Source organism: Pseudophryne corroboree, chromosome 4 (genome assembly GCF_028390025.1).
Source record: "Pseudophryne corroboree isolate aPseCor3 chromosome 4, aPseCor3.hap2, whole genome shotgun sequence".
In the NCBI taxonomy this organism is placed as follows: domain Eukaryota; kingdom Metazoa; phylum Chordata; class Amphibia; order Anura; family Myobatrachidae; genus Pseudophryne; species Pseudophryne corroboree.
The window spans coordinates 408633851-408650341 of record NC_086447.1 but is presented as its reverse complement, the minus strand read 5'-3'; the positions used below and the strand labels follow the sequence as shown (position 1 = coordinate 408650341).

Below are 16491 nucleotides of genomic sequence, written 5' to 3'. Positions count from 1 at the left end.
CCCCCTCCCAGTACAAAGCCATAGTCCCCTCCCAGTAAATAGCTGTAGCCATAGTCCTCCCTGCACATAGCCGTAGTCTCCACCTCCCCAACACAGTCATGGTCTCCACCCCACTCCCATCACATAGCAACAGTTCCCTCCCAGCATATCTATAGTCCCCCTCCCAGCACATAGCCCTCCACCTTCCCAAGCACATAGCCATAGTCCCCCTCCCCCTCCCAGGACATATCTATAGTCCCCCCTCAACACATAGTAATAGTCTCCCACCCTCCCAGCACATAGCTGTAGTCCCCCCTTAGCACATAGCAGTAGTCTCCCCCACTCTCAGCACATAGCAGTAGTCCTCCCTCAGCACATAGCCATAGTCTCCCCCCTCCCAGCACTTTCCCATAGTCCCTCCTCACAGCACATAGCTTTAGTCCCCCCTCTGCAAATAGCCATAGTCTCCCACCCAGCTCTTAGCCATAGTCCACCCTCTCACAGCACATAGCTGTAGTTCCCCCTCAGCACATAGCCATAGTCTTCCCCCCTCCCAGCCCTTAGCCATAGTCTTCCCCCCCTCCCAGCCCTTAGCCATAGTCTTCCCCCCCTCCCAGCACTTAGCCATAGTTTCCCCTCCCCCCTCAGCACATAGCAGTAGTCTTCCCACTGCCAAAACATAGCTGTAGTCTCCCCACTCACAGCACATACATAGCCATAGGCTCCCCACACAGCACATAGCCCTAGTCCCACCCGAGCACATGGTCATAATCCCCCTCCCAGCACATAGCCACAGTCCCCTCACCCTCCCTTCCGACCCTAGCACATATCCATAGTCCCCAGCCACAACATCCCAGCACAAAGCTGTAGTGTCTGGCAATACCTGGTGTGCCGAGCTGCCTAGGCATTGCCTGGGATGGAGAGCAGAGGCTTGCACAGCAGGCTGAGCTGGTGCCGGTGTCTGGCACCGCACCATACTACGTTAAGAAACTGAAAAAAACTACTACAGTTCCCAGCAGCCCTTGGTGCAGGGAGTTCCTGACAGCAAGGGTTGCTGAGAGATGTAGGTTATTTTCAGTTTCTTCCCTGTAGTGCATTGCGGTGCTGTACACCGGCGCCCGCTACTGCCTGCTGAGTGAGCCTCCACCCTCCATCCTAGGCAATGCACAGGCAGCTCGGCACACCAGGTATTGCCAGACACTACGGCTTAAGGGATTCCACCCATTGGCCGAGGGTAGCACCGCCGGGAGACGCCCCCTGCTTGGCTGGCGCCCCCTGCTTGGCTGGTGCCCCTGGTGAGTGCCATCCTGGCCAATGGGTAGATACACCCCTCTCTGGCACAGCACCAGAGTCTACTAATGCTAGAGCTGTGCTGAAAGCTAGAAAGTAGGGTAAGGGGCCCCCTCCTCTCTTGATATGCCCCTGATTGCTATACTGGTAAACCCTAGAGATGAGTAAATGCCCGAGGAAGCTCATACAAATCAAATTCTTGGCAGAACAGGCCATTTTGCAGATGTGCGATTCTGAAATAGAATCTTCAAGTTTGCTTTCTACTTCAGTAAATAATGTTTCCATATACTGTAGTATGTTTGTACATTTTTATTTTACTTAGAAATACAGAAGTGTCTTCTTACATCCTTGCTGCAGTCATGCTAAACAGCCTTTTAAATCGCGCCACGCTGTGGCGAGACTCAGCAGTGCCGATCATATTTTTTGTGTTTTTATGCAAAAATAAGTCTTAGACTCAAAGTTATATAATAGGACACACAGGCAGCTTCTGCTGATTAAAATGATATGCCACATGCCTATATTCTGTGTGTAATTGCGACTCTATCTGCATCTGAAATGCCATGTTACAGTGTTTTCCATGAAAACACTGTAGCATAGCATTTTGTATGCAAATACTGTTGCAGTCACAAAATATGGGCATATCATTTTAATCAGCAGAAACTGCTTGTGTGTCTTATTGCATTACTTTGCATGTAAGATGCATTTTTGTGTAGAAAATGCAAAAAAAAATGCTAGGCACTACCAAGTCAAGCTACACTCACATGTTACAGTATGTGTAACACAACTTGTAGCACATGGAGCAAAGATGTAAGAGGACACATGTAATGCTGGTATAATTGACAATTATGGTGTTGTTTAGTTATTTTTGTCATCACAGTGCATCATTAACTCTTTATTGGTGCACTGGAATGTGCCACTATTATGATAATAATCACAGCAGGTGGGACCCATAGTACAATACAGGATGATCCACAAAGTGGAACAGATAGCACTCACCAGATATCAATCCAATAATTCAGCAAAAAGAATATTTAATGTAGACGGTGAGATTACCGTTTACATTAAATATTCTTTTTGCTGAATTATTGAATTGAAATCTGGTGAGTGCTATCTGTTCCACTTTGTGGATCATCCTGTTTTATATATATATATATATATATATATATACACACACACACACATATATATATATATATATATATATACCCCCCCCCCTTTAAAAAAGTTAATTTTTTTGTACAACATGTGTGTGGTGTAGGTGCTGTACACCACTGTGTTTGTTCACATACATATAAGTACTGCAATTGAACAGGCCAACCCCCTCTACGTTTGTTCACAAAGTCACAAATATAAGCTTAGTGACTTGTCAGTCATTTAAAAAAAAATGTTCTTTTGTTTGTACAACTTGTGTGTGTTGAGTTCATCAATATCGAAATGATAATGATAAGTTGAGAGAAGAGCAGGAGCAGAAACCAAATACTAGCACTGCAGCTGCTGCCACCAGTCATGATGATACTAGTCCTTCAGCATCATCTACTAAAGCTGATGCCCAAGAGCATAAGTAGATTAAGTCAGGGCATCTGAAATAATAAAAAACAACAATAAAAATTTACAGTGGTAAAGGAAAACACACCTCTAATAAAAGGGAAGTTTACTGCAAAAAAACATAAAATTGTCAACATGCCATTCATCACACAAAGGGCCTAATTTAGACCTGATTGTAGCAGCAAATTTGTTAGCAGGTGGACAAATCCATGTACACTGCAGGGGGAGGCAGATATAATGTGCAGAGAGAGTTAGATTTGGGTGGGGTGTGTTCAAACTGAAATCTAAATTGCAGAGTAAAAATAAAGCAGAAACAATATAACCCACCCAAATCTAACGCTCTCTGCACATGTTACATCTGCCCCCTTCCTGCAGTGCACATGGTTTTGCCCATCTGCCAACAAATTTGCTGATACGATCAGGTCTGAATTAGGCCCAAAGTGGCATGGAAAGTATCAGGTCTTGGCCTTTATTTATGAGTGTTAGTTCTGCAACTGTCAGTGAGGCATCTTCTTCCTCTCATGATGATGCAAGCCCTTCTTCCTTAGTATAGAAGAGGTGTCAAAAAAATTAAACCCCCCCCAAAAAATCAGTGCTGAAAAAAAAAACATTGAGGCAGTAGAACAAACTATGTGTTCAGAAACATCACAAAGCCCTGAAGAGAGTCTAAGTGTGTCCATGAGTACTATGTGTGAGCCCAACCTTTCTGATTCTGAACTCATAGAGAAGCCTCCTTCCACCATTTCTGCAGGAATCGGTATGGGATCCCGGCGTATAGGATGCCAGCTGTCACTATACCGACACTGGCATCCCATCTGCCAGAAAGCCAGCAGTGGAGCGAGTGAATTGATGCCCCTTGCAGGCTCGCTGCGCTCGCCATGCTGCAGGAATGGTGGCTTGCTTCGCTCCCCACAGGTTACATTCTCCTTCTACGGGTGTTATGGACACCACAGAGGGAGAATCATATATCTCGCTGGTATTCCAGTGGCAGCATTATACCCCTGTTGGGATTTTGGCATTGGTATTGTGACCGCCAGGATCCTGACAGGTGGTATATTAAACACATACCTTTCTACAGCATATGCAAATGTGGGGATGAGCAGCAGACGTATAGCTGGTGACAAAGAAATTGAGGATGCCACTGTGCAAGTGCTACATGACAAGGGGGGTATTTCTGTAGCTGACACTAGTGCTAACGAGGATGATGTTTGTGTAAATCAGGCAGCAGTGGAAGCAGTCCTTGCATGCAATAAGAAAAAAGGTCATTGTCATGCCTGGACAAAATACCAAAAAATCCACTTCTTTTGTGTGGAATTATTTTTACCCAAATATTGACAACACTTGTCTAGCCATCTGTAGTTTTTGTAAATTAAAGTAAGTAGAGGTACAGACGTTAACCATCTAGGATCCTCCTCCCTGTTACATCATTTGCAGTGAGTTTATAGAAAGATTTTGGGTAAATCAGAAACGTATGCTAAAAAAAACAACTTACAAGCAGTCCAGCATCAGCTAGGTCCAAACTCTCAGCTAGATCCCAGTGCCTACAATCTCCACCACCACCTTCATCATTAATAGCCTCACTAAATGATTGGAGTTAGTCCTGCAACCAGGATAATGCTAGGTAACTCCTCCCCTATCCAGGATTCCTCAGAAGAATCCATGAGTACTAGGCCTGATGCTGCTGGTGGTTCTTCATCCCAGAAGGGGATCAAGAAGACTACTAGTAGTTTCAAACAATAAATGACTTTTAAACAAATATTTCTAAGAGGTAGCAGGTATGACAGCTGTCAACCAGTCGCTTTTCTGTCCATGGATGCCATGATAGCTATACTAGTATTTAATCTGCATCCAATATCCACCATTAATGCAACAGGTTTTAGGCAGATAATTGAGGTCCTGCGTCCCTGCTACCAAATTCCATCTTCATTCCATTTTACTAGAAAAGAAATTGCTTGCCTGTAATAATTGGCCTACTAAATGCCATTGTACCCACTTTCCATTTAACCACAGATATGAGGACAAGTGGAATTGGGAAAACTAAAGATTACATGACTGTGACTGCCACTGGATGTGCAAATCGTTTTCAGCAGCAGGAACAGCATCTAACAAACACCAGCTCATTCAGAGGCAGGCTACACTCTGCATCACTAAGCTGCATACCAATTCTCTGTAAAAGCGCTGCGGAATATGTGTGCGCTATATAAATAACTGGTAATAAATAATAAATAAATAATATCAATGATAACCTGTTAGAATAATTAACTGATGTCATAGCAAAATGGCTTACCCTGGTTGGACTGTCCTCAGGATTTGTGATTTGTGATAATGACACAAATATTATGAAAGCTTTACAGCTGGGTAAATTAATTCCAACACATCCCATGTGTTGCTCACATAACCAACTTGGTAATATAGAGTTTTTTTTATGAAATGAAAGTGGTGTGCAGAAGATGCTGTCTGTGGTCCGAAAAATTTCTGGACATTTTCGGCATTCAGCAGCTGAATGCAGAAAACTGCAGCACTTGCAAGAACATTTCAGTTTGCCCTGTCACCAACTGAAGCAAGAGGAAGTAACAAGGTGAAATTCAACCATTTACAAGCTTCAGCAGATGGAGGAACAGCAAAAAGTGATCCAAAGCTATACAACAAGCTATGACATTGGGAGAAGAGGGGTAATGTACATTACTCCAGCGCAGTGAAGAATTGTGCAATTTGCTGAAAGCATTTTAAGTACAGTATTCACCTGTGAAGTGAGTTTGGACACTACCAGCTTGTGTCGGGTGATCCTACTAAATACAATTTTTTTTAAAATTCCAGAGAAATTGAAGGAGATGAAACAAAGCTATTCCGCTAAGTACAGTATGTTACACTTGTAGATCAAGCCCTTAATTCACTTTGTCAGGATCCAAGGGTTGGCAATGTCTTGAAATCGGATAACTACATTATGGTAACTGTGTTTGATCCTAGATTTAAGTCATGCATCATGTCTTTCTTTCCAACTGACCCAGATCTTAATCCAGAGGTTCTCAAACTCGGTCCTCGGGAGCCCACACAGTGCATGTTTTGCAGGTAACCCAGCAGGTGCACAGGTGTATTAATTACTCACTGACACATTTTAAAAGGTCCACAGGTGGAGCTAATTATTTCACTTGCGATTCTGTGAGGAGACCTGCAAAATATGCACTGTGTGGGCTCCCGAGGACCGAGTTTGAGAACCTCTGCCTTAATCGATGTAACAAGATCCTATTAAGCAAGTTGTAAGCTCAAGAGGTACATGCTACAAAAACTTCTCAGTTTCTCATCCAACTGCTGCTGCCAAGAAAAAGCTCAGCTTGCCCAAGAAGCCCAGCGGTGACGCAAAGGAGTCAACAAAACATTTTGACATCTGGTCAGGTCTAAAAAGAATTTACCAAAATTTGTGACAATTCAACCGTAACTCCATATGATACAGTCAACATCCAAAGAATGGTGGAGGATTATTTAAAGGACAGCATAGAAATAGGCATGTCACAAAGTCCTTTGAGTAATGGATGGAAAAAAAAGGCAATTTAGAGGCCCTTGTACAAACTTGTTTTGCAGTACTTCAGTACCTCCAGTGTGTACTCAGAAAGAGTTTTCAGCACAGCCAGGTAAGGAATCGGATGAGAAGAATGATCTATTCCAACTGTAGAGAGGATTAACAACACTGTTACAGTAGCTGCTTTAAGCACATTGGTTGCTTGTTTTATAGGGGCCCAAGCAAACCAAGCACTTTAGCCACAACAGTGGCAGTCTCTGTCGCTGAAGTGCTTCCTTTGTTAAATTGTGCGTGTCCCTTTTAATATCCAACATAAGGGAGGATGGACAATTCCATCTTGCACCTCTTTTCTTTTCTGCCTCTGCTGTATGGCAATGTTTCATAGATGTACTATAAACTGATGTGTGTTTGGGCCGCTGCTCTATCGCTTACTAACCATCCAGCTTCCTAGAGTCTTTGGCATAAACTGGATGAAAACAATATTGTGAACTGTGAAGTGGTCAAAATTGACAGGAAATGGCTAAAAATTTATGATATTGAGGTTAATAATAATAATAATGTAGGGAAAGAAGGCCCAAACTATGTGATTTTAACAGTTCTTATAAAAAAAATGTTTTTAAATATACAGAACCAAAACACCTTAGGGCGGTTTTGGCAAAACCAAACCAAAACATGAAGTTAATAAAGATCCAAAACCAAAACACTGGGGTCGGCGCACATCTCAGCAAATCCTTTAACAACTTGCCTTGTGTGGTCAAATCACATTCGACCACACCAGGCTAGTTTTTCCTTGACATTGTCGCATCTTATACACCTATTCAGAAAAGCCCACTTTCGGCATCTGACAATCTTCCAGTAATTGCCAATCTTCAGACCTCCCTATCCATCTGTTTCCTTGTTCCCTCCCCCAGTACCTGCCATGCTGATCAGGCAGGGAAAAGTAAAAGAAGATGCCCTCTGCTTCCCTTTGTATACCTCAAGGCAGCAGAGAGGAGAAAATATAAAATTGCGATATTGCAATGGTCTGATCATTAATGTTCTGATATGACGGCCATTGATGGTCAAATCAATGTTTCTTTAAAAATGTTACTTTTTTTAAACATAAAATAAATATGTTCTTAACCCAAAATTTCTGAGTGTTTTTTGGAAAATGTATTAGCCAGTTAAGTGGCTAGGTCCTATAAGTTGCGTCCATTGCTCAGACTTCGGTTTCCAGAACATCCCACAGATGCTTGATCAGATTGAGATATTGGGAATTGGGAGTCCAAGTCAACACCTTGAACTCTTTGCCATGTTCCTCAAACCATCTGTTCCCCAGGTAAATGATGCACATGCACCTGGCTGTCCACATGATGTAAAAGAAAAAGTGATTAATCAGAGCTGGTTGACTTCTATTTATCTGCGGGTAGCCACATTGTAGCTGTTCCCATCATAGGCTATAATGCAGATTTCTCTCCATTATAGCCTATGGAGAGAACTTTGAGTGACAGGCCAGCCTCACACAGCCTATCAGTGCAGAGCTCCTCAGGAGCTGCAAGTTGATTGGCTTACTGGTTTCCTAGTGAAAGGAGTCCCCCGGAGCCTGGACATTCGAGTCGTGGAAGTGTATGTGATCACACATACAATGCTACATGTCTGGTGGGTCAGGTTTAAATTTTACCTACTTTGGAATGAAGAGGCCTAATCTACACTGGAGAAGAGGACCAAAGGGCAACAGGGTTTATTAGGTAAGTATATGTGAGTCTGAGTGAGCATAAATGATTTATTTAACTTTTACTTTCTATGGTGTGCGTGTCTTGTCTTTATTTTAATATTTATTTTAAGTACCATCTGTCCCTTTAATGCCCCACATGCTATTACTTGCAGTTCTCCAAAAACTCATAGCCTATTAAATTTGAGAGTTAGTAACATAGTTTCTGAGGTTAAAAAAAGAAAATTTGTCCATCCAGTTCAACCTGTTAGTGCTCTCCTACACTGTAATATTTTTACGACTAATTTTAACTGTGGTGAATGTTTAGCCGTTATGTCATTTTTTATTTTTTATTTTATAGTGCATGATTTACCCACTATAATCCTGTATATCCTTATCTGTTAGGGATTTATCTAGCCCATTCATAAAAGTAATGACCGAGTCCGCCATTACTCAGGCAGGGAATTCCAAATACATATTGGTGGTCATTCTGAGTTGTTCGCTCGCTAGCTGCTTTTAGCAGCATTGCAAACGCTAGGCCGCCGCCCTCAGGGAGTGTATCTTAGTTTAGCTGAATAGCGAACGAAAGATTAGCAGAACTGCTACTAAATAATTCCTTGCAGTTTCTGAGTAGATCCAGACCTACCCCTAGATTGCGATCACCTCAGTCCGATTAGTTCCTGCTTTGACGTCACAAACACGCCCTGCGTTTGGCCAGCCACTCCCTTGTTTTTCCAGCCACTCCTGCATTTTTCCTGGCACGCCTGCATTTTTTAGCACACTCCCTGAAAACGGCCAGTTTCCGCCCAGAAACACCCACTTCCTGTCAATCACACTTCGAACACTCGAGCGATGACAAAACGTCATTCGATCTTGTGCAAATCTCCAAAGTTTTGTGTTAAATTAGTGAATGCATGCGTGCTGCGTACCATGCGCATGCGCATTTTCCACCTAATCGCTCCGATGCGAAAAATGGCAACGAGCGATCAACTCGGAATGACCACCCTTGTCCTTACTGTGAAGAAACCTTTCCATCTCTGTGTGTGAAATCTCCTCTCCTCAAACCTAAGTGGGTGTCCACATATCCGTTGTGATGATTTTAACAGGGCCTAAACTAGGATTTTCGTCACTCGGGGCAAGACAATAGTTTGCGCCCCCCTTCCCCCCAAAAAAAAACCAAACAAACAAAAACCCAACAACAGTAAACAAACTCTGTCAGACTAAAATATCAGATTACCAGGAAATTTGAAAAAAGGAGATACTATTGGACAATATTGCCCTTTGTGAATCAAATGCCCTACAGTATGCGTCACATGCCCTGCCAGCGTGTTCAACTACATGATCCACTGTGTGTCCCCATACATTGCACTATATCATAACACTTCGTCACTGCACTACATTCTCCTGTCCACTGCACTACATCACTATACTACATCCCCTACATGCTGAACTACATCACTACACTACATGCCCCTATGCTCTGCACTACATACCCTATATGCTACACTACATCACTACACTACATCCCCTTATATGCTACACCACATCAGTGCACTACATGCCCCTATATAATGCAATACATTACTACACTACATACCCTATATGGTACACTACATCACTACACTACATCCCTTTATATGCTACACCACATCAGTGCACTACATGCACCTATATACTGCAATACATTACTACACTACATACCCTATATGATACACTACATCACTACACTACATCCCCCTATAAGGTACACCAAATCCCCCCATCTGGGAGGCAAATCCGAGCTTGATACTGCTAACTTAGAGCACAGTGCGCTTCTATAGCTTGTACAGTGCTCTGCACGCTAGTCGCAGCACTGCGTGGCAAAGAAAAGAGTTTAAGAGAGAAGACGGCATGGAAGAGATTCCAGGTACTGGAGCTCACCTGCACAGCATTGGAGCCAGCTGTGGGCAGACAGGTGGGTCAGATACATTGCCAAGGGTGCTGTCTGGTGCCTTACTGGAGCAGCACAGCACTGCCGGTAAAAAAAAAACCTTTAAAAAAACCACCTGTTCCTCTGTAACTCCTTTGCGTCCCCTCAAAGCCTGCACCCGGGGCACATGTCCCCTTAGCCCCCCCCTAGTTACGGCCCTGATTTTAACAAGAGTAAATCCCATGCTAGCTCTGTGTATTGACCCCTTATATATTTGTAAATGTTAATCAAATGTTAATCATGGTTCAAACTCGCACCTTTCAAATATGCAAGAAGTTGTGAGTTCGTCTCACACACCAAACTCTGACCCTATTACATTTGGTCCCATGTCTCCATGCAAAGGGAATAAAATATACATTTAGGGGGCAATTCAATTGAATGCAATGTTGAATAGTGTTGGGAATGAGAGCCTAGAGTGGTTCAATTGCCTGCCTCACACCCAGCATTCAAGTAAGCAGATGCAATTTACTGTGCTTAATGCATGGCCTTTAGTTGCAATAAATACAATTTTCCAACTTAAGTGCCAAGCACCATGCTGTTAATGCATGCAGTAAGCCCACAACCAAGATTGTGGCACAGTTTTGTCAGAGTTTTGCTCCATTAGGAGGGTGCAAGCAGAAATCCTCTAGTTGAGGGTTTACAGTGGAACCTTTTTATTAGCTCTAGGCAGTCCCTGCACTGAATAGCCCCCCAAGCACTCAACTGAATTGCCCCCCCCCCCCCCAAGTTTCAAATACCACATTATGAGGTATTTACAGATAAGTTTGAAAAGCCACATATACTATATACCTAAATACATAATTATATAATTATGAAGAGGAGACAACAAGAAAGAGGGCCATGCTCCCAAGAGCTTACATTCTAGCAGGGATGTGGGTGGACACAAAGGGGGTATTCAATTGTTTGAAAAGTCAGTTGGGTGTCTGTTTGTTTCTATCTAATAGACAGGAAAAAACAGACAACCAACCAACTTTTCAAACAATTGAATTCCCCCCCAGAGAGGGCAAGGGAAACAATTGTTATTTTCATTATGTTTCCACAACAGAGCCTAAGCTATAGATTTTTACTAATATTTCTCATCAGAATACATTTACATTTTAATTTCTCTTTACAATACAATAACCCTGCAATATTTCCAAAGTTTCATAATTCTCTAATACACTAATTACAGTATATTGGGCCTGATTCGAGTGTGGTGTAGACAGCACAGCCACAACAGCTATGCTTACATATGGTAATGCAGCAGGAGGCATTTGGTATAGGTAAATGCCTCCAGCATGCATGTGTGATCCTCTGTTGCGTACAAGTATGCAGCATCACATCATTCATCATCATCATCATCATCATCATCATCATAATCGGATGAGTTAACCTGAGTTTATGCAGACCGGCCACCGAAGCTCCATCGCTGAGGTCAAGAAATCTCCATCAGAAGGCTGAAATCCTGGCCTCAACACTCCCACAAGACGGAGGCAACATGCCTGCGTCTTGTGAAATGGAGCCAGCCCATCACGCCCCCATATGGCTGTATACTGTGAGTCACCTAATGTGTGCAGTCTTACTGCCTCCGGGGACGCAGGACACATACTGCACATGCGCAATGTACCGAACATCTATACATTGCAACTTTTACCTAATAGTGACAGGACCTGAATCACACACAATGTGCAGTACCTTAATCTAAACTACAATCTTGCTTTGTGTGTCTTTTGCTCCAATATTTCACCAATCATCCATTCAGTTTGCATACTGTTACAGGCAAAACATACCATTTACTACTTTTTGCTAATATGTGGACCAAGCACCATACTGTATATTCCGATTGAACTTTATATAACTTTCAGCTAAAGGTGATCATACACTATAACACATCAATAACTGTGTGGTTATATGACAGCTGTAAAAGATGATTTAACGACAGCTGTGAGTATTAACGGTTAACTAGCTAGGTCACAGAATACATGAGCAATTACTAAGAAAAATGGAAAATAAATATTAAATGTAATGTCATCTGAGTCTGTTCAGGCATGTCAGGATGTGGGTAGCTACAGAATATTTTCTTAAAAGAGGAGAGATCTCTAAGAGGTAAGGGATCATACACATGAAGGTGCCTGCAGTGTATTACAAATTAAATTGCACCTTTCTTGGTCATTTAAATAGTACAGTGAGAGATCTAATGTACTCATCTCTTCTTATCCCTAACTTACATTTTTCACATACTATAAAATGAACTACTGTAAGTAAAAATTCCGTAAACAGATTTTTTTTCCTGGTGTCTGACCAGAATAAGCGAATAAATGTAATAAATTATTCTCAAACAAGAATTTTAATCAAGCCTGAATTGTAATACAGGTTGAGTATCCCATATCCATATATTCCGAAATACGGAATATTCCGAAATATGGACTTTTTTGAGTGAGAGTGAGATAGTGAAACCTTTGTTTTTTGATGTCTCAATGTACACAAACTTTGTTTAATACACAAAGTTATTAAAAATATTGTATTAAATGACCTTCAGGCTGTGTGTATAAGGTGTATATGAAACATAAATGAATTGTGTGAATGTAGACACACTTTGTTTAATGCACAAAGTTATAAAAAATATTGTCTAAAATGACCTTCCGCCTGTGTGTATAAGGTGTATATGTAACATAAATGCATTCTGTGCTTAGATTTAGGTCCCATCACCATGATATCTCACTATGGTATGCAATTATTCCAAAATACGGAAAAATCCGATATCCAAAGTACCTCTGGTCCCAAGCATTTTGGATAAGGGAGACTCAACCTGTAATAGCCTTTAATATACTTTTCTCTTGTATAGCGATTACAACATGATTTAGCTTGTTTGTGAAGATACTGTACATGTCTCTCCTGTTGTAAATATATAGACCTACTGTACATGCACACTTACTTCAGGACCTTCTGTTCCTGTTCCAGATAATCCCGGTTCTCCGGGTTGTCCTTGAACACCAGGCAAACCTCTTTCTCCCTGTTAATAATATATTTTTTAAGCAAAAACTGATAGCTTTAAACATACATGAATTATACTGACACAATAGGCAATTAGCATCTACACATAGTAGATACAGTACCTAAAAGACTTACACATCTGTATCAAGCCTCCTAAAGAGTGACGAAATGGACAAGCGGTTAAGTTGCCCATATTAACCAATCAGCATTAGAGGGTTTGATACATCATCTCCGAAGATGAGGACTGGAGCAAATACATGATGGTGGTTATCAGCATAACCTAAGCAATCCTTTTTTTAATGTAAATCATATATTATATATCTCCAGCTACACATAGGATCCATATTGTTCTATTTCTATAACACTAAGGGGTCTATTCAATTTAAATCGGAACTGCTGTCTAGTCGGAAAGACGGCAGTTTCCGACTTTTTTAGGTCGAATCATGATTTGACCTATTGAATGGGTCTGTCTTTTTCTGACTTGTTGGAAAACACGTGGATCGGCGGATCCACGTGTTTTGTCGGATTTGCAGCCAAATCCAACAGGTTTTAGTCCCGTTTTCTACAATATCAATCCGACTTTAAAAAAAGTCGGATTGGCATGGTCAAAAATGGGCTACCAGTCGGATTTGCCCACAAATTGAATACTGCATTGTCGGATCCAACATGCATTGAATAGACCCCAATGTCTTACTTACTGCCACACATGATTTGCAACAAAATTGCAACAAATGTAATTAGAATTCTACTTTTGTTCTGGTTTCCAATGCAGCAGCATTAAGAGGGTAGGCTATAATTATACATGTCAGCAGAATAACATAGACTCATGCACAGACTATATGGATAAGTGACAAGCCTCACAATTCTGTCTAATTCAAAGTTCTAAATAGTAATTAAAACAGGATAATGTAAATAACTGCAACATAACATACCTTGGGGCCACGTGGACCAGGCACACCAGGTATTCCACTTGGTCCCTAATATTGATACAGTTGATGACAAGTCATAATTATAAAATCATGGCAAAAGAAATGCAGACTTTACAAAAAATTTTAAAAATGGAACTCTCTACAGTGATGTTTTCACTATGGGGGTAATTCCAAGTTGATCGCAGCAGGAATTTTGTTAGCAGTTGAGCAAAACCATGTCCACTGCAAGGGGGGGGGGGGGGGCAGATTTAACATGTGCAGAGAGAGTTAGAGTTGGGTGTGGTGTGTTCAATCTGCAATCGAATTTGCAGTGTAAAAATAAAGCAGCCAGTATTTACCCTGCACAGAAACAAAATAACCCACCCAAATCTAACTGTCTCTGCGAATGTTATATCTGTCCCCCCTGCAGTGCACATGGTTTTGCCCAACTGCTAACAAAATTCCTGCTGCGATCAACTTGGAATTACCCCCAATATACCAAACCAAAGTAAAGGATTGGTGGATTACTTTTCTAAGAGGAACTCTTGGGAAGTATGAGCTGCAATATTTAGTAATAATTTGTAACTAAAACAGAGTTGTTTCAACAACATAAAAGACCCCAGAGCATTAAAGCATGCATTTGAAACTGCAGTGCCTATATCAGAACTGTGTACACTGTATAATGAATAATAATAAAACATCCAAAGGAAAACAAAATACTTGTGTGTGTACTTATGATATGGAGAGGTAGCTGTGTTGGTATTAAGAAAAAAAAATCATATACTTACTGGTTCTCCCTGTAATCCAAAACCAGTTGTTCCTTGATCCCCTTTGGGACCTGGGAGTCCAGGAGGTCCAATGTCACCACCGGACTCCCCCTTTTGAGTGAAATGCAAGTTTAGTTATTGTTTTGCAAATGTGTGTAAGAAGAAAGTAAACAACGCTATGCTATCTTAATTTTAAATGAACCAATACAAAACCAACCAGGTATAAAATAATGAATGCAATAGTACAAATGTTCCAACTACAGCTTACTGAATCTAACTCAAATGTGCTAATTTTCATGGGTACTTGTACTAGTACCTTGTCTAAAGCTTACATAATTATATTATATTTGTAGTACATTTATATATAAAGATTTGTTTATTGATTATATAATTTCTTGTGACATCCAAACAATAAACTAACTAGAACTGAAAGTGACAGCAACACTACCATGCTCAGATTGGAGTACTGTCACATGAAGTTATAACTGGAATAAAAGTAAATGAAAAAGTAAATCTTTGTATTTCTACAAAACATATTAAAGTGTTTATTTCTCTTTCCATAAAAGGCAAACATGTTAGAAGTAACAAAGATGAACAATATTTAGCCTTAACAATACCCAACTTATGATAACAAGAGATGCTCCAGCTGAATAATATATGTTCAAGCTTATGCCAAATTGCTTCAGCAGGTTACATTTCAATTCAATTTGAATAAAAGTAATGTTTTTTTTTAAATATAATTGCGTTCACATTTCAAATTAAGAAAGATAAATTATATTAAAATGGTAAATTAATTTTATATTAAATACAGTATATTAAATATACTATTTTGACTTAAAAAAAAAAAAAACAATATAAAAAGACTAATTGTAGTGCAAATGCAAACCTGAAACAGAGATCCTTGAACAGGAACTTTAAACATGATCATTGAAACTTAAATTCAAGTTCAAACTGTGATCCATAGCTAAATGGACAGCACACATGTTCAGGGTCAATGAACTGGTGAAATTAGGTTGAATTTAAATGAAGTGTGAATTTTTCAAGCATCTCTAATATTACACTATCACTGGCAAACACAAAGTGATGTGACCTGAGTGGTGCTATATATCATGGAAATGTGAAAAAAACACCAATTTTAAGCAACCACCACAAAGTCAATAGTCTATTTATCTTAATCCTAATTATATATTGGTCATGCAGTGCAGGACACTGTTCTTGAGACTGTAAAAAGTATTTTATGCCACAGTAAATCATTAAGCAATCAAACTTAACTTTAGAAAATCATTCAGTGAAAATGTAGAAGTAAGTTCAATGGCTGTACTGAAAAAATGCAATTTTGAAATATAGAAATGATTAAAAAGAAAAAGATTTAAAAAAAAAACATAAAACAAAAAAGGTACCTTTTCCCCTTTAGTGCCCTGCTTTCCAGGAATACCATGTTCTCCCGGTAACCCCTGTTGTACAAATACAGTCATAAAATAATGTAAAATAATAAAAAATAAACAACCCTCCACAAGCCTGTGTTTAAGCCTGTTCCACAAAAATGTAGATATGCACCAAAATACAAGAACAGTATAAGCAATTTATTACATACTGCATCTCCTGGTGCACCTTGTGGTCCAGTAGATCCAGAGTCCCCTTTTGGCCCCTGAAACAATCGAAATGAAATTAATATTGTTTAAGGCATATTGCAATAGCATTTTTATTACATTATTGGCATGCTTTGTAAAACAATACTGACAAACCACAAACTACTGAAGTGCATGTACCCAGGCTCTGGCTGGGGCCAGGTACTTTTCAGAGGACGGGGCCTAATCACGGGAGGCTCAGCCCAGCACAGTACAGAAAATGTA

General features: G+C 40.5%; 1 protein-coding gene across 7 annotated transcripts in view; it reads right to left on the bottom strand.

Moving 5' to 3' along the window:
* Nucleotides 1–16491, bottom strand: part of COL19A1 (collagen type XIX alpha 1 chain) — a 1277374-nt gene that overhangs the window by 349292 nt on the left and 911591 nt on the right. For all 7 annotated transcript variants that reach the window (XM_063916766.1, XM_063916758.1, XM_063916759.1 and 4 more), the window contains 5 exons: nucleotides 16233–16286; nucleotides 16039–16092; nucleotides 14660–14749; nucleotides 13896–13940; nucleotides 12905–12982 (listed from right to left, as the gene is read on the bottom strand). In XM_063916766.1, coding sequence (XP_063772836.1) covers nucleotides 12905–12982; nucleotides 13896–13940; nucleotides 14660–14749; nucleotides 16039–16092; nucleotides 16233–16286 — 321 coding nt within the window. The remainder of the gene's footprint in view (nucleotides 1–12904; nucleotides 12983–13895; nucleotides 13941–14659; nucleotides 14750–16038; nucleotides 16093–16232; nucleotides 16287–16491) is intronic.